Source organism: Micromesistius poutassou (assembly GCF_964030765.1).
Source record: "Micromesistius poutassou genome assembly, chromosome: 13".
In the NCBI taxonomy this organism is placed as follows: Eukaryota; Metazoa; Chordata; class Actinopteri; order Gadiformes; family Gadidae; genus Micromesistius; species Micromesistius poutassou.
In genome coordinates this window covers 12,316,789-12,339,005 of record NC_140283.1, presented here as the reverse complement: position 1 = coordinate 12,339,005, position 22,217 = coordinate 12,316,789, and the positions used below count along the sequence as shown (strand labels likewise).

The window sequence follows — 22,217 nt, the reverse complement described above, 5'->3', positions numbered from 1 at the left end:
CCAGGCGTCAAACATGCTGGAGAAGCCTCTCCTCCATCTGTTTTGCCTTTCTTTTGTTCCCTCTTTTTGGGGAGTTTTCAGCGAACTGAAGAGCACATGGCAGCAGCGGCCGTGTTCCTCCGCCGCCCGTGTTCCTGAGAGAATAAACGCTATGGGCTTCTCACAGGCCCATTATGCAAAAGCATAATGTACAATCGTCTTAAAACCTGGTCTGGTTTTCACATCAAAACCTTTATGATGTACTTTCAAACAAGATCAGAACACATTGTGTGTGTGTGTGTGTGTGTGTGTGTGTGTGTGTGTGTGTGTGTGTGTGTGTGTGTGTGTGTGTGTGTGTGTGTGTGTGTGTGTGTGTGTGTGAGCGCGCGTGCGTGTGTGTGCGTGTGTGTGCGCGTGCGTGCGTGCGTGCGCATATGTGTATGTCAGCGTGTGTGTGTGTGTGTGACTTCCACAATGGGCCAGTGACATCAGTAAGCCAGCTCCGGGAGAACAATGGAGAGAGTGAGAGCGATGCAGTGATGCGACGACAAGAGGAACTCAGGACACTGTCGCAGCGGCCGTGGGTGAATGAATGAATGAATAAATGAATGAATGGCCTTGCCCTGCCAAGCCTCGCCCCCTCGCCCACTCATGTTGTTATCTGATCCGGTTTGTTGATGTGTTCCACTTTTTCCTGGAACAAAATCTTTCCCGCTTAGCGAAGGTTACAAACCTGTGTTCCGCCGACAACACAGCGAGTCCATGTGTGTGCGAAGCTTCCGAGAAGGCTGATGTCACCCGGACTTATCTTAAACAGGAAAGGCTTACACAACCACGGGAAGTACATTCTTTCGAGGGCTCCAAGGGTGCCTCCGTCTACGCATGTCTGTGTATTTTTTCGCGAGGGACGTGTATATTTATCCGCCATGCGTTCGTATGGGACCGAAGACGTCCGAGGAGAAGGAGGAGGAGGAGGGAAGTGATCTCGGAATTTGGAATGCGGACAAACGGCAGCATTCCTCAATCAGGGGGCCTTGGCTTCCACTCCAAATTTAGCCTGTTTGCGTCGGGAGATGGAAAATCTTCCAGCTTCGTGAGGAGGCCTAAGAAGAATAAGCTGTTCGGGAGGACACGGCTGGAAGTGAATCTGTAGAATAGTATAATTTGGTCAATGAGTTCTATCAACGAGTGAGCAAAACACCCATAAAACACATGTGTATAAGTAGAGAAGGGATGGCGTGGGTGTACACTGCCAAGAAAGCATAGCTGCATAGATTATATCTCTGTGGTTGAGGTGCGATCCAAAATCTGATGGACACGGCTGGGATGGCGTGCCTGAAGAACAACATCATGGCACCGACAACAGAGGTACACCGGAGAAGGCCATGCCAAGGTGGGCCAGAGATTAATCGCACATCAGTAAACAGGAATGTGCTATTGTTCCGTGAAAGGTCGCCATGAAATAGGATTTCAGTGTCCCGGTTATGAATGAGAGGAATCCAGTGGACTCTGGCCAGGCCGGGATCGGATAAAGCAGCTCTAATTGTTACACACTTGTCAAGCCCCTGTCCTGCCTCTGGAAAATGTCCACTCCCTTCGTCTGTGTGTCAAAGGTCTCTGCTCAAAGTGTGTAACTTTACACCCACCTAGCTGCAAGCCCTGTCCCCATACACCCTTACCCCCCTAGCTATCCACACTATCCCTTCATTTTGCATGGCCTAGGGAGTCCTGAGTCTACATTAGTGGTAGTACCGGGTTCTCCCTCCAGATGGCCACAGATTATGTGGCCATAACCCTAACCCTTACCCTACCAACAGAGTGAGTGCGGATGCTGGCTCGTGATGTAGGGCTGTCCCGTTTTGCAGTTTATTTCTGTTATTTTTGCGGGGACCACTTCATCAAGCGGTGCCTCTGGAATGAGTGGGAGGGTGTAGTTCAGACAAATGGGATTTGGCCATAGTGTCAATATCTACTAGGTAATTCTAATCATTGTCATGCTTCTTTAAAAATAGGCACTGGAATGGATATTTATGCAGCTAGATTGTCACATATTGAAAAATGAATATAATGAATTGGTTTCCTTCCCTGCAGTGCAGGGCCAATGTTTGATAAATGAGCTACTGAGCTCGGTTTTGATTTAACCCTGAAGTTCAGGGTAAAATTAAAAATAATTCGGCAGAAGCATGCTTTGGGGCATGTGTCAGCGATGCTGTTCAGGATCATCTTCTGTTGACCTGCCGTGTTGACAACACCTAGGTAACACTTTAAACAAAACTATTTCTGGTCAATCATACAAACGCAGGCGAGGGCAAGGCCTGGATGCCTGGGATGCCTGAAGCCTTACACACCGAATGCTCTGGAGGACTCCGAGGGCACGCTCTGCAGACGGATGCTATACACCGGACGGTCTAGGATTATCCAGGCCACTATGGGAGTGGGTTCAGCCCCACCCAATGTCCCAATGTGTAGGCAATTATCCTGTTGTTATTAGTATTATCATCCTACACCACAATGCTGTATGAATCGGTTTTGCAGTGATCATATTTTTCGTATATAACTTAATCGTATATAACAGTAAGTTCAATAAAAAAACACTCAAAGAATAAAAAGATAAAGCCATTTCGTACAGATTTTTTGATGGCTGCTAAACAACCGATATTGTTTCATTACTATGAAATAAAGCCAGTGATGTTTCTCAGTGACGTAGCGGAGCCATTGTTCCAGGGTCTTTTACATGCTGATAATCAGAAGGGGGGAAACTAACAAAATTGAAAAGATTCTTTACATGGAGGGAAATCCTTCATTGTTATTTTGTTATTAAATGAATTTAACATTTTTACACGGTCTATTCTAGTCAGTTCTTCACACAGAACAAGGATCTGGACCTCTGTATTTTCCAGGCCCATCTTGAGCTGCAATCGTAATCTATGCAACCTAGAATCAATATACTTCACCCTGTGTCCCAGACCATATATGTATATGAGGTGTGTGTGTGTGTGTGTGTGTGTGTGTGTGTGTGTGTGTGTGTGTTTGTGTTTAAGAGGAAGAAAAGGAGGAGCAAGATCACGTCATGCTGGAAACATTTGGCAGTTGGACACACACGTGCACGCGCACACACACACACACACACACACACACGCACACACACACACACACACACACACACACACACACACACACACACACACACACACACACACACACACACACACACACACACTTCTGTAGGTCTGTGGGTAGAGAGGGGAAATGACATCAGGCTCATCATGTGAGGCAAATGAGACGTCTAAGGACACAAGCAGAAACAGAGCACTGTTACATAAAACAAAACTCAACGCAGACCTCTCCCCCATGTGTGTGTGCACTTTGATTGTGAGCCGGTTTTCAGACATCAAAGTTGGAGCATGGATGGGATTCGAGATAAGCTGCATCATTGTCTTATTGATCCCAGCAGGGACGCAATTCAAAACACGCAACAGGCATGTTTTGAAAGTTCATGACAACATTCTATGCGGGTTAGCTCATCAAATTGGAACCTTCCTTACAAAAAGCTGCATGCTATGCTACACACACCTACACTCTGATGGGTGTGCAGACAGACGGAACAGCACATTGGGTCATTGTGCTAGGTCAGGTCTTAAAGCCTGTTACGGGGGGGGGGGGGGGGGGCGGGGGGGGGTGATGTCATTTGCGTTCTATGAGACCCGTTCTTTGACCTTTATGCTGCTCTAGGGTTGTCTGGGGCGGGGCTGCAGAGAGAGAGAGAGAGCGAGAAGGAGCAAGGGAGAGGAAGAAACGGAGGGAGAGAAAACAAGAAAAAAAAGAGAGAGAGAGAGGGCTCCGAGGCGCCAGATGTGATGACCACAGGAGTCGGAGACTATAAATAGAGCTCTGTTCTCAACACTGGGATCACCGAAGAGGGGAGGAGAGGGGAGGAGAGGGGAGGAGAGGAGAGAGGAGGAGAGGAGAGGGGAGGAGGGCAGGAAGTGGAGGGAGGAGGGAAAGGAGGTGCAGAGAGGAGAGGGGATGGGGGGAGGGGAGGGAATAAGAGGTGATAAAAGGAGGCATGAGGGGGATAAGAGAAGACGAGAGGAGGGGAGAGGGGTGATAAGAGGGGATTTGTGGCGGTGGTGGAGGAGAGGTAGAGGAGAGGGAGAGGTGATAAGATGCGTGGTGAAGGTGCAGGAGGAGGAGAGGAGGCAGGGGGAGGTTGAGGATGAATGGATGGAGGTAAAGTGGTGGTGGTGGGGGGGGGGTTCATTGAGAATGCTGTGGCAGATCTCCCTCACACCCCCCCCCCCCCCCCCTCACCCCCCAAGGGAGGTGAGCTCACCTCCTAATGGCGGGGCTGGCTCCTTCTCAATGAAATTATTGATCTGCCAGAGCCCGCTGAAATGGAGCTGCTTGCAGAGAGGAAGAGCGCCGGGGTGAGGTGAGTACGGCAGAGTGACCGGTGTGACCTCTGTCCCTTGAACGATCCAGAGACACCAGTGGCAGCACCGGGACGTTCCAAGGTGGTGTTTCACACGCCAAGTCTAATGCTTGCAAGAACTTGCAATAAAAAGGATCAAACACGTTTGATTGATTCTTTGAATGTAAAACTCGCCCGGCATGTGAAAAATAGATAGGGAGTGTGACAGGAAAGAGGATTAATTCTATTAGATTCAGGTCCCTCCCTCTGATGTCATGCGGTCGTAAGAAGACATGTTACATACTAATACTGCTTTGCATATCTTTGTTTGCGCGTGCGCGTGTGGTTGCAGACGTCACCGGGCTGTTAAGCGGGGTTCTGTACTTCCCTGATAAGATACTTCCTTCATGGGCACAGCGTCTTCCTAAACAGCCTCGCAAGCAACACTTTTTTCTTGTCAAATTTTGTGATGTCAAATTTTGTATTTAAGTGCACAAACCAAAGGGCTACAGAACTTCCTGTGCATGATGCATACGTATGCAGACATTAAGGTGCAACATGCTCACACACAGCAGGGTCCCTTTAAACAGCCACAATGTAAGGCCCACAAATTACCTCACCCTTTCAGCTTCTGTGCACACACACACAGACACACACACACACAACCTTTGTACTGCTGTTGGTGCAGTCACACCCTAACCTGATGTCATCGGAGCCATGACCTCAACGTCTGTAATTGTGTTTACGTAATGTGTGAGCACACACACACACACACACACACACACATTCATCAAAACTAGGTGCAAAGAAATACAGAAAAACTCAGAAGAAAGATTTTCATCTCATTGTTACTGTTACTACTGCCATCAACTCTACTCCTTGTGTGCCTGTGCCTGTATATGTAAGAGTGTGTGTGTGTGTGTGTGTGTGTGTGTGTATGTGTGTGTGTGTGTGTGTGTCATCAAGTGACAGCGTGGGACTATAGGTAAGTGTACATTACCCAGCCTGTTTGGCGACTTACAGGCAAACACCTCTACACTCTTCAAGGCATTCCCTCACTCCTTCAACATGGAATATAATAATGCAATAAGTCACCTGCTCAAATGTAAGGACATTCACGTAACATTGAATGCAATTCATGGTAATGCATTAATCTGTTATTTTTCTGAACTTAAGCTAGAGAACAGAGGTAAAAACAAAGTGGTAATAAAACCATTATCTATGATTACAGATTATAAAATATATAGACTAGAATATCAGCCTAACGTGACAAACAAATAGAAGCCAAACTAATGTTTACTATGGCGAAATCTATTGAGCAAGCATGTTGATAAGATGCTAGTAATAGATGGTGGGAAACTAGCAGGCCCTGATCCCAGTAGAGCCGGATCCAACACACAAGCACTGCTTCTGTTGATCACCACGATACGCACACACACACACACACACACACACACAAACTTAAAGGGCACCAAACCTTGGTTCCAAGTCAGTGAAGTAATTTACTGCAGTATAAATATGTCTCCCAGTGGTGGGCCATGTTTCTCACACATACACACACACACACACCCACACACACACACAGTGGATGAAGTAATCAGCTAAACATATTCACACGCACACAGCCCCACATCCTGTGAGAATCTATATGTGAGATCTCTGCCACGGGGCTAAGACACACATACACACACATAGAAACACCAAAAACCCCAGCTCCATAGGGACAAGGCCTCAAGATGACATCCTCCATGCATAGGAAGTGGGATTTCTATATGGAGGGTATTGGTTGTTTTGACGAATGAATAGAAACTAAAGAACGATTATTGATTCCAGATCCATAACTTATAGGACATGCAACTTGTCAATGAAGCTGCACACACACACACACACACACACACACACACACACACACACACACACACACACACACACACACACACACACACACATACACACACACACACACACACACACACACACACACGTCCTGCAGCATCCCATGCATGAGTGCATTAGAGGCATGAATGCTACCACATACACTGACTGGTATATTATGCACACTGCCTCAAGCTTTCCACAGACACACACAGACACACACGCACACAGAACATGTCGAGTCATTCCACTGACCACCTCTCGAACAACAACAACCCATTCCATTGGCTGCGGGAACATAGTCTGCCACTGTTGTCGTGGAAACAGCAGAGAGGAGCCAACGAGGGCGAGAGAAGTGAGATGCCTTCATTTCCAAGCAGGAAGTGAAGACGAGGAGCGCTAAGCTGAGAGGAAGAAGGTAGAAGGAAGGAAGGAATTTGCCGACACAGGTTTAGCGTTAAGGAGGATAAGGAGATCATTCAAAATAAGACGGAAAGAGAAAATCCTGGATTTTTAAGTCCCACACACACACACACACACACACACACACGTGTAGCTGTGTGTTTCTACGCGTGTCTCTGTGTGTTTCCGTATCTAATTGCTGCCAACTGAGCAGCGTGAAGGGCTTAAAGGCAGCCCTCCACGCGTTTGTACATGAATTAAATAAGTACCCCTCCAGATTAGAAGACGAGGAGAGAGAAAGAAGCAGGGGGGAGGAGAAGAAGTGTGAGTGATGCGGAGAGACTCGCAGTTGTGACTCCCGCAATGTATTTAGGACCGATTCGTAAGCCTCTGTCACTGAACGTGCAGCGCTCTGTGCTTGCGTTTGTGCGTGTGTTTGTGCGTGTGTCTGTGCGTGCGTGCATGCGTGCGTGTGTGTGTGTGCGTTTAATCCATCACCTCCCATAAGCCGCAGTCACAGTAAAGGAAGATGAACTTTTTGGCGTACCAGCGTGGGGTTTTAAAAGCGCGCGCTGTTCTCTCCCTGTTGCTGTGCTCAGACGCTGCTGTGACAAGCCGAGCTAATGTTGCTTAATGAGGCTGAAGGGAAAAAAGTTTGTGCTGCAGCTCGAGATCAGCAGGAGTTGGGAAAGAAAGTGTTATAGAGAGAGTGCGAGAGCAGGGCATCTCGCTGAGAGAAAGAGAGCCAGAGCGAGCGTCCCCAGGGGGGGGAGAGACAAGGAGAGGGATGCTTTTAAGATCTCATTACCCGAGACACAACACAGATTAGACTATTTCAGGCCAGATGCTTTCTTGTACAATTGAAATCGGTGATTTCATTAGGATAGGATTCGTTGATGGACAATAAGCGTGATATAATCCAGCCATGGACAACAGGTATTGGAAACTTGCCTGATGTTCATTGGTGACATCTGCTGACCAGACTGGGCTATGACAGTCAGTGCCACTATGGTCACTGGCTGGAGAGATCGACCATGTAAGCATATGTTGACTGACATACTGCTTCCTCATGCACATGCGTGCATGCACACACGCACGCACGCACACGCACACGCACACACACACACACACACACACACACACACACACACACACACACACACACACGTACCTGTCAACAGCGAGACGCGATAGAAGCTGCCCTCCAGCTTGCCCATGAGAATGTGCAAGAAGCCATCTTTGGACAGATGACCCGCCTCTTTGGAACTCTGGTCGTACACCACCACTTCCTGTTTCCTGCCCAGCTCCACCTGCATGGACAGACACCGACAAAGAAGCACATTTTCACATCGTTATTATTTTGATTGAATGTGAAGAGTGAAGTACATTATCCATCATCTGTTTTGTTTGTTATGTTTTTGTTAACAACTTATTAGATAACAACAAAGAGGCTGTTACAAGTCAAACTGTGTGTCAAAATATAGAATCAAGAGTACCCACTTGACCTTTGCCAATAATTAAAAACTAGACTGCCTTGAATTTCTGGAGATTAGGGTGACTAACTCTTACACACTTCTGTCTTCTAACAAGATGTTGGACTCGATGTTCCAATACACGACAACACCTAGCAGCACCCATCCACAACACACTGGACTAATGAAGGAAGAGATGTCTGCATGGTTGTCCCCGAATGCCTAACAAGTCCAAGTCCTCCAGCTTGATTTGTCACAGATAGCAGAGGACTCCTCCAGCATTTGGGTTGTGTCAGCACACCAGGCTTGTTTTACATGTCCAAAACGTCCATAAACTGCTTTGGGGTGGGATGTACGTTGACATTTACCGATGTTGAGTGATTGACGCATCATCATTTTCATCTATGAGAAATTAATTTACCCATTTACCCATTAATCGTTCATCTGAGTATTGTGTGCACGTGCGTGTGCTTGTTCATCATGTGCGTGTGCATGAGCGTGTGTGGTGCATGTGCGTGTGAGTGTGCGTGTGCATGGCCTTGAAAAAGTGAGTCTGTGCGCATCCATGTGCCTGTGCGCACTGCACACAGGCTGTGTTGATCTCCATGTTGTCAGGCAGGCTTTGGTCACATGACCGTGAGGGAACGCCTACTGCAGCTATGAATCACTGCATCATCGAACCACCACTGGCCAGGGCCAGGGAGGGATGGAAGGAGGGAGGAGAGGAGAGAAGAGGAGAGGAGAGGAGAGGAGAGGAGGATAAATGGAGGGAGATTGGGAGGAAGGAAGAGGACATGAGAGGGAGAGTGCAAAAGAGTGAGAAAGAGAGAGAGAGGAAGACGGAGCAAGATAATACAATATGTTATGGGGAGAAAAAAGGTGTCAAACAAAGGGAACAAAGAGAGATAGAAAGAAGGAGAGGGTCGTGGAACAGGAAACTAATTAAAGGCCGAGGAAAAATGTGAGATGGGAAGAAAGAGGGATATACGATTGCAGAATGAGGCACAATATGAAGTGTAAAAAGATAAAGACAATGCAGTGGGAATGTGTGCAGGTGGAATTTGAATGCACAAATAATAACACTAAGAAAATCTGTCAGTGAAAATCTGAGTGTAATTCACTCAGATTATTATCAATCTTAATTTTGGAGGGCCCCCCCAGGTACTTGGGGCCTCCCCAGGTACTTGGGGCCCTACGTGCTCTGCGTACTCTGCGTCTGGGGAGCGGCGGCACTGCCTGAGAGTCTGTAGCCCCCACACGTTCCTCAGAGCATAAACAAGCACCAACGTAAAATCCCTCACACTGTGAGGAACAAAAGTCACTCAGTCCCTCTGGTCTGACTCCATGTAGCATGGAGAAAACATGCCAGGGCAACATTTCTAACATTACTTATTTACATCAATGTAATGAAGAAAATCGAATTGTACAAGATATCTGCTGGAACATACACCACCCCCCCCCCCCCCGTCAAAATTGGACAGTTATAAAACATGGGACAAGATGTCTGTTATTAACAGTTTACCTGTTAACATGTTCTGTAACTGTATGTTGGCCCTGTCGTTTGTTCAGTCCTTCAACAAACAACTGTTCACACAGTGACGTCACCTTGTCAAACACACCCGGATCCTTCAGATACTGTCTCTTTGTTGCGGCTCACCGACAAGAATTTAACTGAATAAAATGAATGAATGAATGAGTGGAGAAAAAAGGGAAAAATACCCTGCGTTGGCTCTCTGGTTAATCCCTGAAAACAATCCACACTCCAGTCATTGCAGACTACCCCTGTCAACACAAACCGCAACGTCCTACATTCTGTATTATCTACCACATACTAGCTAGCTACTGGAAGCCATGGTAGTCTGAGCATAACACAATGAACTCACACAGACAAACATAGACACACAGACACACATAGAAAGACATAGACACACACAAACATACACACAGACACACACACACACACACACACACATTTTCCTTTCTCCCAGTCACACTACTTTGCTGGTTCACCATGTTTGTAATGAATAGCAATATCCATTGCATGATGAAGATGATGAATGTGAAGATTACCCTAAATGGATTAAATGCTGAAGTGTCAAAGCCAGTACAGATCACAACCAGGGCCAAAAGCAACCTATATCTATCTATATATACAGTATATCCTCAGATATTGCTCAACACCATATCATGCTCTCCCCATCTCTACCTCCATTCCTCACACCCCCTCTAGTCCTCTAGCAGAGACAGAAGCACGACCGTGCCTAACTGATCTACCTGTCACCACTTAAAAAGGTTCCATCAGAAGGATCTTTTCAGGAAAAAACATGTTCAGCCTGTGATATCACATACATTTTGCAGACAGGCATCATATACCTGTCCATACCAGCCCACACAGTCTATTAGTGTAATGCTCTATTATTTAAGCGTTTAACTATTGGCGTGCCTTAACAGTATATCTTACATGACTTTGCTCCGCGCTGTGTAGTGGTGTGGAAGAGCAGCTCCTTAAGAGGTCTTCTGCAGCCTGCAGCAGTGTGTGTGTGTGTGTGTGCATGTGTGTGTGTGCATGTGCGTGTGTGTGTCCATGTGTGCGTGTGTCTGCCTCCCCATCTGCCGGGCCTGTGTTGCAGCCTGACATTCTCACTCTATGACGTCCCCCGCCACCTGCTGGGTTAAACAAAACTGGAAATCTGTTCCGTCCAGTCCGGTTTTGTCACACATGTGGTCTGATTTATGAATAGGATCTCAGATCTCCGACCAAAAAATTCTGATAGAAAACTGTTAATGTCAAACCCGCCCACCCCACGAGAGAAACCACCCCCCACCCTCTCTCTGCCTCTCCCACTCGATCCATCCCTGACCTACATTACATCACTCTATGGAGAGCGTCCTGTAAACGTGGTGCCGGGGGGGGGGGGGGGGGGCAGGTTGCCATGACGAGCTGGGTTGTATCAGAGCGGGGCGATGGGGATGGCGTTCGGCCGCCGGGGGTCCTGAATGCACATTGGAGCCAATCAAGTGTGGCGAAGGGCTGGCGTGAAGCAAGGAGGACGAGTGCAGGAGCAGGACAAGGAGGCCATGCAGGAGGAGGAGGAGGAGGAGGAGGAGGAGGTGGGCAGGCTATTGGAGTTGAATGCGTGTGTGTGGAGGATGAGGGGGGGGGAGAGCAGCCCACCCATGAATACCCTCTGAGCCGCTCTCCACTCCTCTCTCTTCCTACATTCAGCATCCACACAAAGAGCCACAATGATGTCCTTTGCCTGCTCGTCTGTCCCAGGCCGCCCCGGGAGATGCCCAGAGCCCTCTGCGGGTGTGTGTGTGTGTTTGTGTGTGTGTGTGTTCGTGTGTGTGTTTGCGTGTGTGTGTGTGTGTTCGTGTGTGTTTGTGTGTGTGTGTGTGTGTTCGTGTGTGTGTGTGTGTGTGTGCACCCTCAATGGGCTCAATGGGGGGGGGTTGGGGGGGGGGTTAGTGGGGGGGGCCGGGGCTTTAACACCACACAGCCGGTCTGCACGTGCCCAGCCCGCGGCCTAACAGTGGCCACACAAAGAGGATGATGTCATGCTCAGCCAATGACAAAAGGACTCCCGGGGCCGTACACTCCTCCTCTGGTCGCCCCGGCTAGTTCCAGCTTCATCCAGCCGCGCATTAATCGCCAGCATTATCCTCTTGGCTGTGGGGGAGGGGGGGGGGGGGGGGGGGAGAGAGAGGGGGAGGGAGGGAGTGGGGGGGGAGGGGTCATGACAACAAGCCAACCGTTGGACCAAGGTTAAACAGGAAGAGACCGGGGCAAAACGTGTGTGTGTGTGTGTGTGTGTGTGTGTGTGTGTGTGTGTGTGTGTGTGTGTGTGTGTGTGTGTGTGTGCGTGTGCGTGTGAGAGAGATCAGACCAGGAGACAGGTCGAGACAAGAGAGATGAGAGAAGAGAGATGAGAGACTAAGGAAGAGAGATGGGCAGGATGGGCAGGATAAGCAGGACGAGTGCAGGAGAAAGTTGCAGGGTGTGCCGCCTGCAAATCAACATTCCTTCTGATCGGTTTGCATCCACTTTCTCCTCGACTGAACTCCGGCGCCAACTGCTACGGCATCTCTGCATGTCCATAACGCAGACGCACGCAGTACATTCAGTGCCGAGCATCCCAGCTCCCATTTCATTGAGAGGAAAGCCATACATACGTATCCAGCTGATGAGAGGGACTCTGTCGAGGCTGACATGATCTAATGTCGTAGTGACCTTCATTTCTCTTTTAGAAGTTGAAGTAGAAGTTAGAAGTTAGAATGTGGAAAGTGTCAAATCCCTGAAGGTCTTTCCCAGATAACAGGCTTCTGGTTGATCTACAACCACAAGGTGTCGGGGGAACTTCACTTATACAATTAACCAATAACGTGTCTGTTTGATCTGTTTACATGAACATCAGATACACCAATGGATACAACACAATAATAGCACAGTACAAGTCAGTATTCCAGTACTCTACAGAGTAATAAGCAGCACCACTTTAGCAACTAGGCATCAGTTAAATAGCAAACATGTTGATAATCAATATGATATATCCATATTCCGTACACCATTAGCATCTTGAAGACAATGGCAGCCTGAGACAAAGTTCATTCATGTCATTGAAAAAAAGAAAAGATTATGTAAATAAAAGAAATAAAATCCCCAAAAGGGCAAACAACAGATGGGACACTCCAGCTTCCTCCTACCGGTGCCAGGCAGGAAGTTCTGAAACAATCTTCCCCCATCAGTCACCATTCACACCCTACGGTTCACCACAATAGAAACTTATTGGCCTCGCTGGCAGTTCCCTGAAGCGTATTAGCACAGTGGGATCATTGTGTCGGTGATAGGGTCACGGTAGAGGAAGTATACCTCAAAATAACATGCATGCATTCTGGGAAAAGGATGTTGTAAGCCTTTTTACCAACAGTCCATATTTTTCTTCAACGAAACTCCCTCTTTCTCTCGCGCTCTCTCTCTCTCTCTCTCTTTTTCTCTCTCTCGCTCTCTCTCTCTCTCTCTCTCTGTCTCGCACACACACAAAACTATTGATGAAAGTGCAAAAGACACACTCGCAAACAAACACAGAAGCCCATACACCATTGAGCCTCCATGGGGACATACTGTAGCTGCACATGTACACACTAACGCACCCATTGCTGCTCGCGTGTTCTTGGATTCCCCCCCCCCCCACGGAGTGCATTTAAGTTTCACACAGCCACTAAAAATACAGGAGTTAACATGCCACCGGTGTCCAGACCACGGAAAATAGGCCTTCGCATTCAGAGCAGAAGTCATGGAAAACGCCGGGATCCCGTTTCATGGTCGCTGATAAGCAATAAAGCTACAGTATGCCTGCAGGACCGATATAGCGCCAGCTGATACTGGTGCTCCGGGCCAGGCCAGCTCGCAGTAGCCCAGGGGGGGCGGACGCCAGTACTTTGATTATTGATATTACGATCACCAAGATCACCCCTTCATTTTATCATCTTCGTAATGTTGTCAGCAAATCAATAATGGGGTGATAAACCGACATTGACACCCCAGCGTACCCAAATAACACTCTGGAGTCGAATCAGGGGCTTGAGTGCCTCTGGCTGTGTGGAGCATAGCTTCTATGGACGGCTATCTGCATGCGATAACTTTTCAAATGTTGGTGACAGAGGTTGTGGGTTGTGACCAAACAAGCCAACATACACTAGCATATTTCTTTTTGGTTTGTGTTTGTCAGGTGGAATGCAAGGAATCCTCCACCAGGATATTCTCCAGGATGTTTACTACAGCATTTGTGCTGTGCTGCAGTATTCTGCCCATGCAGAAACGCATACAGACAATAATGATTTGTCAGTGATGCAAAATAAAAACTGTTTCGGGAAACACTCTAACACTTTAAGGTGAAGCAGCTGTATATAATGCATCATGGGGTGCTTTTTTATGAGTTGCATTAAGGAGACAGGGTTTCGCGTTTCTTTATTAGAAAATAAAAACTGTGTTGAATCCACTGATTAATAATACATCGTAGACCTAAGAGATCTACTACAATAACTACAATGACATAGACACAAGAAGATAGACACCTTCTTCTAAAGGCAGCAAATCACAAAAGCAGCAAATCACTGTAACCTCTGCAGAAGAGGAACTAGATCAGATCTGTACGCTGTATCGTCAGAAGCCTCGAGTCCTGGAACTGACATTTTAGTTCAACCATAAAATTATGATGTTGCAATGTGTCCAAGGAAACCCTTGCAGGCATTCAAGGCCAAGCACAGTCCCCGCTGAGCGAAGGTCATACCCCTACAGCTCTCGCAGATTGTGCATGAAGTTCCGACTTGCCATGCAAACTACATCATGCAAACTCTGGCATGTGAACTAAATTAACCTTGATAGCAGCTCAGATACTAGTCTTGGGTTCTCTCCCATAGCTCCCGGTAACACCGTTACTTTGCGCTTTTTATTTATTTTTTTAGAATTTTCTTATATTTTTTATACAAGCCTTTCATACCTACAGTGGATTCAGTTGTCATTGAGGAGCACCGCGGGTAAGGTGTTCAGCAATTTTGTCCATCTTGCTCAACAGTAGGGGGGGATCAAACTCCCTTTGATACTTAAAGTCCCTTTGAGTTGGGAGCGGCATCCACTACATTATCTCACTCCCCCTTCCTTTCTCCCTCCCTCCCTTCTTTCCTACACACCTTGCTCCCTCCCTTCTTCCCAGCGACCTTAAGCCCTTCCTCCCTCCCTCCCTCCCATGCTACCGAGGCCGGTCGGCAGGGGGGACACTCACCTTCGCCTTCCCGTTGGGCTGGAGCAGCTCGGTGACCGACACCTTGTCCTGCTGCAGCCGCCTCTTCACCAGCTTGGAGCAGCACACGTTCAGGGCCCCCTGCACGTGCGAGGCGTTGTACTCGGAGAAGGTCCTGCTGTCGATGACCAGCAGTCGGCCCGTGCCCCGCTGGATCAGCCCCGCCAGCCGCTTGATGTCCATGGCGCTGCGCTGCTTACTATGCCCTTTCTCCCCTGCCATCGAGTCTCGGGGTGGGGGGGTGAGGGGGTTGTGTCGGGCGTGCGGTGCAGCCGCACCACAGTGCAGAATGGAGGAGGGATGGCGGGTGACGGGCGTGAAGGGGCCGATGTCGGAGGAGGAGGAGGAGGAGGAGGAGGAGGAAGGGGGTCAGCGGACGAAGGTGGCCATCGGAGCTGATTTCTTCAGGAGGTCCATGATGCCTGCAACACAAAGACAGGAGATTTATGTTTTGATTCTACTTTTGTTATCGATCCAAGTTAGTCGTGGGCTTTTGTTAGAGGGAGACAAGGGTGAACACACACTGGCACATATGACAGAGCCTCTGGCAGACCACGACATGATTCATGTTCAACTTCAAACGCAGTGCTGCTCACAGTCAAGTGCATCCAGTGGCTTCTCTACATATCCGCCACTTTTACTAGCTCCCTTTGACTTTGATCACTTTGTGTGCAAATATAACTCCTATTCTAAACAGAGCTATTAAAAGACAAGTTATTCCCGGACTTCAGAAGCCAACTGAATCACCCCAAGGGCTTACTACTAATCTGTCTTACCATCAGAAGGAAATATCACACGTAACCAAAACACCACACACACAACACTGGCTTAACAATAGAAATGGCATTTGTACTGGCATTGTGCACGTGTGCGTCAGTGTCTGTGCACATGCGTGTGTACGTGTGTGTGTGTGTGTGCATGTGTGTGTACGTGTGTGTGTACGTGTGTGTGTGTGTGTGTGTGTGTGGTTTGATGCGGGCTCTGTTGTGCACATGAAACAGGAAACTGAGGGTGTAAGATAAATTAAGACAGGGTATTCAGGGAGCAGGTCTGGACACAACTCTTGGCTCTTGTGGCATCCTATGTATGCCTGTGTGTGTATGTGTGTGTGTCACAAAGAGTAGGACGACGAGGGATAGCCTGATTGCAAACTTGATAAATGGCTTCTACCCATCTCTATCACCTGTGTGCATCTTGTCTATTCTCAGCAATCTTTCCAGAGCGCGCACATTCACGCGCGTGCGCACACACACACGTTTTTCTAAGAAAGACACAGAATGATTGTTAGATAGTCGATAACAATGCAATGACACTTATACATAAGTGTCATTGCATTGCATATACATTTATTTCAATGTCTTCCATAATGAGAACATAAAATTATTGCAGAGGTTTTCAGTGCATATTGAGAGAATAATGAGAAAATATAGCCGGCTGGTTGTTTCTCCACAGAACATGCTTGATCAGTGTGTCTTGCTAAATCCGCCGTGATTGCTTAAAGTTATCATCCAACTCCTACAAACCTACAAACAATAGCTTTTCACTAAAATCACATACAAAAAAGTTTCAAAAATAAACAGACCTGTATGGTCTCGTTTAATCATTCATATATTATTAATTATATATTGACCATTTATTCAAAGTCTTTTAATTAATAGTCAATTAGCACCCTAGAGATTCTCCTCAAGTGCTATGAATGAACAAAGTAGCAAATCCAACTCAGCTCAAACTCCCAACACAAAGCATTTTCACACTCCCTGGGCAACCCTGAGTCAAAGCCCCAATGAGGAGGTCAGAGGATAACGCCCGTAGTTGTTGTTTTATTCATTCTCAGGCACGAGGAGACATCAAATATTAAAGCCTCTGGAGTCTAAATGGAGCGTTAAACTTTTAGACAGAAAGGGAGAGTAAAGGGGTGGCAGATTGACAGAACCAATGAACGCCGAACACAAACAAAAACAAACAAACACTGTTCCAAAGGCTGAATATTATGTTATCGTTTATTTTTCATATTTGCTTTTGTTACATTGATAACATTTTATAACTTAAATTAAATCATTTACATTTTTTCAGATTTTATGAAATTGTTTACAACAAATAAAATAAATGATAGAGGATTTAGACAAAGCGCACACCTCCTCGACCGTAGGGGCAGGGTCTACATGAACCAAGCACTTCACATGGATGTGCATGTACAGCTGGTGCCTGGCAACCTTCCCGAACACAGAAACACTGCAGGGGAAACTAGTCTGGGATCACACACACACACACACACACACACACACACACACACACACACACACACACACACACACACACACACACACACACACACACACACACACACACACACACACACACACACACACACTAATAGGGAACTGCAGTACAGCTGCAAGTGCATAAACAGGAAATGTTTATGCAATCCAAACGGTTTAACCATCTCAGGTTAAATATTGAAGTATCATCAAAATCACACCACGCTCTGTCCAGCTTTCAAGATACATCTCACAGTTAACCAAAACCAGAGCAAATATGGCCATGGAGCCACTGAATCTGCCAGTGAATGCTGTGTCATAAAGTCATGCTTTAGCCAATGCTGGCCATCGTGCTGTGCAGCTAAGCAGCCGGAGTCGAACACAACGACATAAGATTGTCGCTCTCTCTCTCTCCTGCGATACTCGTGGACACACTTCCCTCATATCCCCTGAATCTGAATGACTCGCCCCTGCAGCAGCCCACCTCCCCACAGCTTCAATGACATCCGACAGCATGGGTAATTCCTGCCTTACCTGGAGGAGTAGGAGCCCTGAGGAGGATGTCAGCTGGGCTTGCGAACCGGCTAGCGCTGCCTGGCTCTCCCATCCACTACCCAGCCCTACACATGACGCTGCATGAACAGCATCTCTCTCTTGCTGTCCCCCTCTCTCTCTCTCCCTCCCTCCCTCCCTCCCTCTCTGGGCTCAGCACCTAGGTGTGACTCCATGCCTCTACAGCCATGTTTAAATGACTCTCTCTCTCTCTCTCTCTCTCTCTCTCTCTCTCTCTCTCTCTCTCTCTCTCTCTCTCTCTCTCTCTCTCTCTCTCTCTCTCTCTCTCTCTCTCTCTCTCTCTCTCTCTCTCTCTCTCTCTCTCTCTCTCTCTCTCTCTCTCTCTCTCTCTAAGATAATAATAGCCATAACAGAAATCTGTCGGTCAAACTTCAATAAACCCAGCCTAATTTTGTATGGAAAGTGTCAGAAATATGTACTTATTTGAAATTTGATTTAATTTTGATTTACATATTTATTAAGGAATATATTTATTAAGGGAAAAATATGACTTTCACAAAAGAACAGACAGACTGGGAGACAATAAACTGTTCTTCAGCATACAATGGACTAAACGAGGTGGACTTTTGCACAGCCAAATAAGGGACAAACGGATGGAAGAAAAGGGAGGGATTGAGGAGGGAATGATTGATGGTGCGAGAGACGAGAGAATAACAACCAGAGAGAGAGAGAAAGAGAGAGAGAGAGAGAGATGGAGCGCAAGGAAGCCCAGCCTCTATAGCATCCTTTCTCCAGCAGCCTTCAGTTCAACCAGAAGAAAATAACCTGGCTCCCCTCCTCCATCTTAGACCCAGCACACAAACAAACAAACTAACAAACAAACAAACAAACAAACCTCTCTTGGATCTGACAAACAGTGAGCGGGAGGGAAAGAGAGTATGCAGACTTGAGCAGATTTTGCAGTTGCCATAGAAACAGCCAGGCTGAGAGAAGCGGAGGGGGGGGGGGGGTGGGGGGGAGGTGGAGGTGTGCCCCAAAACAGTGATCATTAAGCCCAACACTAGCCAAACGAGAAGCACGAGGTTAGCCTAAATATGACAGCATAGGAGAAGCTATTAACATCACTTTATATAACCACTCTCACAGTCTGCCGAGCAGGTCCTTCAGGCTAAAGCACACCAACACCCCCCCCCCCCCCCCTCCCCACCCCTAACGCAGCTACTGAAAACATAAAGCATGAACGCTTTGAACTGTTGCACTGGATTGTTATGTCTCACTCCACGTGACCTCCAATACATTCAATGTAACACTGATTCGGAAATGAGCTCTGCTGGATTACTGCTATTTTTTGATAAAAGGCCAATCAAACACTCAATTCAAATGCAGGAGAAGAAAGAAGACACGGTAATAGGGGCATGTCTGCAAATAGCCCACAGGCCTGTCACACAGTATTCATTCAAAAAGTGTAACTCATCATCTGCATGCCGAACAGGCTTAACCGTCACAGCCCCACAACAATGGGCCAACCAGGGAGGGAGAAAAGCCAGTACTCTTAGTTGCTTCCAATATGTCAACGAGACAATGTGGAGGAAGCAACTGTATCTGACACAGAGAGACACAGCAATTATATCAAAGGCGCAGCTGAGAAGAGTGGCCTGGTCACTGGTGCCATATCATACAGTGGAGCGAGAGGGAGAGAGAGAGCAAGAGAGAGAGAGAGAGCGAGAGCAAGAGAGAGAGAGAGAGAGAGAGACATTATTCCACATTATTCATTAACCCAATGCATAACGTCACCCAGCCGGGCCCTAGGGAAAACCAACAACACTGTGAACAGTGTACTAGTAGTTATAACAATTACGCCCAAAGCTATTCTTGCCACTTAGATTTCCCAGTATCACTGTCATTTACAAAAGGTTCCCAACCTGCTCCTTAATGACCTGTCTCTGTATAAACTGTCTAACCCCTACCTGCTCCTTAATGACCTGTCTCTGTATAAACGGTCTAACAGCTACCTGCTCCTCAATGACCTGGCTCTATATTCACTGTCTAACCCCTACCTGCTTCTTAATGACCCATCGCTGTATACACTATCCAACCCCTACCTGCTCCGAAATGACCTGTCTCTGTGTCCACTGTTTAACATGGCTCCTCTTTAATGACCTGGCTCTATATTCACTTTCTAACCCCTACCTACTCCTTAATGACATGTATCTGTATTCACTGTTTAACTCCTACCTGCTCCAAAATGACCTGTCTCTTGTGGTCACTGTGTCTAACCCCATCCTCTTTAATGACCTGGCTCTGTATTCACTGTCTAACCCCTACCTGCTCTTTAATGACCTGGCTCTGTATTCACTGTCTAACCCCTACCTGCTGTGTGTGTATGTTTATGTGTATTTATGTCTGTCGGTCTGTCTGTCAATGAATACAAAGACAGGTCATTAAATAGCAGTAAGGGTTAGACAGTGAATACAGAGACAGGTCATAAAGGAGCAGGTAGGGGTTAGACAGTGAATAAGGAGCAGGAGCAGAGCCCTACCAGCTCCTTAATGACCTGCCTCTGATCAGCATCTTGCTTGATGAGGCTTAAGGTAATGGAATGGGGGATTAATCCTAGAACTTATGGAGCTAGGAATCCATCACCCCAGCAGCATTCTATACAGTAAGCATCTCGGGTCAGGTATGTGCACAGAGATAACGCCGAGAGGTCAGAGTGCAGAACAGATGAAGGAACATTGCAGACTTCCTTTGATGTCAAGTTCCTGATTTATAGCAAGGTTCACTAAACTGTGGACCAAGTCATTATGTGGAATACAACAGCAATAAATCTCATCGCATGACATCAATTGCAAATATATTTGGACATTTCATTCAATTTGCATCAATTTGTTCATATATGAAAACAGCATTTATGGTTTGCCATTTCAATACACTATTAGCAGTATAGGAATGCCCTTGCGACACAAACAGTGCACATCCTGTAGGCCTATGCGTTGTTGTGAATGAAAACCTCAAAGATGAGTCTATAACCATAATGATCACCGGCTCGCTCATCATAACAACAGAATGGGGTGATTTGGTTAACATGTTAAATAAAGCTAATTTAGTATATACACATATCAAACAAATACAACAACGATTTCGGAGAAGAATATATTAGAATCACAGCATATGAACCAATACTGATGATAAAATAACAATGAAGAGGGCGATTCACTTGTGATGGGGTATTATGGTCTGCCTCCACAATAACATTGCCTTGTGCCAGGCAGAAATAAGAGACGGGGTTGAGCGCCGTACCGCACTATAATAAACCGACCTAGATTATGAATAAGAATAGAACACTGGCAATGCTCGACTATTTTACTTTCCATAATTTAATGACCAGAGAAATATAGTAACTAGACGCAATGTTCTCTAACCGCGGCAGTGTGTGTGTGAGATGCGGAGCCTGTCTACAATGCGCTAGATTTAATGTTCAGTTGTTGTGACGTGTAGATCAGCATGCAAAAAAGGAAGGATCCTATGAATAAAAACTACGATCCGGGCAGCATGGAAGAATAAGAAGAAATATTAAATAAATTTAACCCACCTTGAAACGAGGTTCACATAAACCAATTGGAAAGGCTGTTATGAAAACATCGGTAATTCCTTGTTTGACGTTTATTCCCCTGTATAAAGCGGGTGCATGACAGAACGCGCATGGGCAGACTAGCGGCAGGGGGGCGCAAGCGCGCCGCGCGCGACCGGGGCGCTCAGAGAGCCGACGTTAGCTGCGTCCATGAGAAAAGGCAATGCACACTTCTAGCAAACTGTTAGAAACGGCTCCCTCATTATGTATAAACTTACCTCTGCGTCCACGGGCTTTCATACAGCCTTGAGTTGGTAGCCGGGCGACCCGTAGCCAGGCGGCATTTTTCTTCATTCAAGTGCTAAAGGCGTGTGGGGGGGCAGTGTTTACTTGTCATGGGGGTCGAGGGCAAGGGTAGCCTGCTGTACAGCTGTCACCGTCGCCGCTCGAGAAGTGACAGCTTTAGAATAAAAACAATCATTCAAAGATATTGCTCAGCAGAAAAAAACTACAGTTCAGATGATAGGGGGCGGGGTGGATTAGCATTTAGGTATTAGCAAATCGCGGCAACTCAGAAGGTGCACTTTAGCACTTACATGAACTAAGGATGAGGTCATGGTTCAGCGGGTGAAACAAAAAAACAGGTTGACGTAATTTTCAGCCAATCAGGGCCGATGGCTCGGGGGTTAGTTGACGTCAGCCTTGTGATCCGTAGATTAAAAGGACAGACTGGCTTTTAAAGGAGACGTGTGCAATGACTCCCCGTGATCTCCTCGCGTGCAGGCGGTGGGCTACCCCGACATCACGCAGCTCTGAACCGCTGCAGGAACTAAGATGAAGACACGAACTGACTGCTGTTTCACTAGAATGTCATGGAAAAAAAGGACCCAATGTTGTTCAAAAGTCAAAGCATAAAGCATACTTTCCCCTCATTAT

At 47.0% G+C, this 22,217-nt stretch overlaps 1 protein-coding gene across 2 annotated transcripts in view; it reads right to left on the bottom strand.

Annotated features, from left to right (window-relative positions):
• dusp8a (dual specificity phosphatase 8a) overlaps window positions 1–21,768 on the bottom strand; it is a 40,770-nt gene extending 19,002 nt beyond the window's left edge. The window contains exons 1-3 of one of the 2 annotated variants that reach the window (XM_084477754.1): window positions 21,560–21,768; window positions 14,922–15,361; window positions 7,839–7,977 (exon numbers count right to left, since the gene is read on the bottom strand). In XM_084477754.1, coding sequence (XP_084333880.1) covers window positions 7,839–7,977; window positions 14,922–15,161 — 379 coding nt within the window. In that variant the 5' untranslated portion in view covers window positions 15,162–15,361; window positions 21,560–21,768. Of the gene's footprint in view, window positions 1–7,838; window positions 7,978–14,921; window positions 15,362–21,302; window positions 21,330–21,559 lie in introns of those variants that run through there. The other variant, XM_084477755.1, reaches the window with a different exon arrangement.
• Window positions 21,769–22,217: the final 449 nt, after the last annotated feature.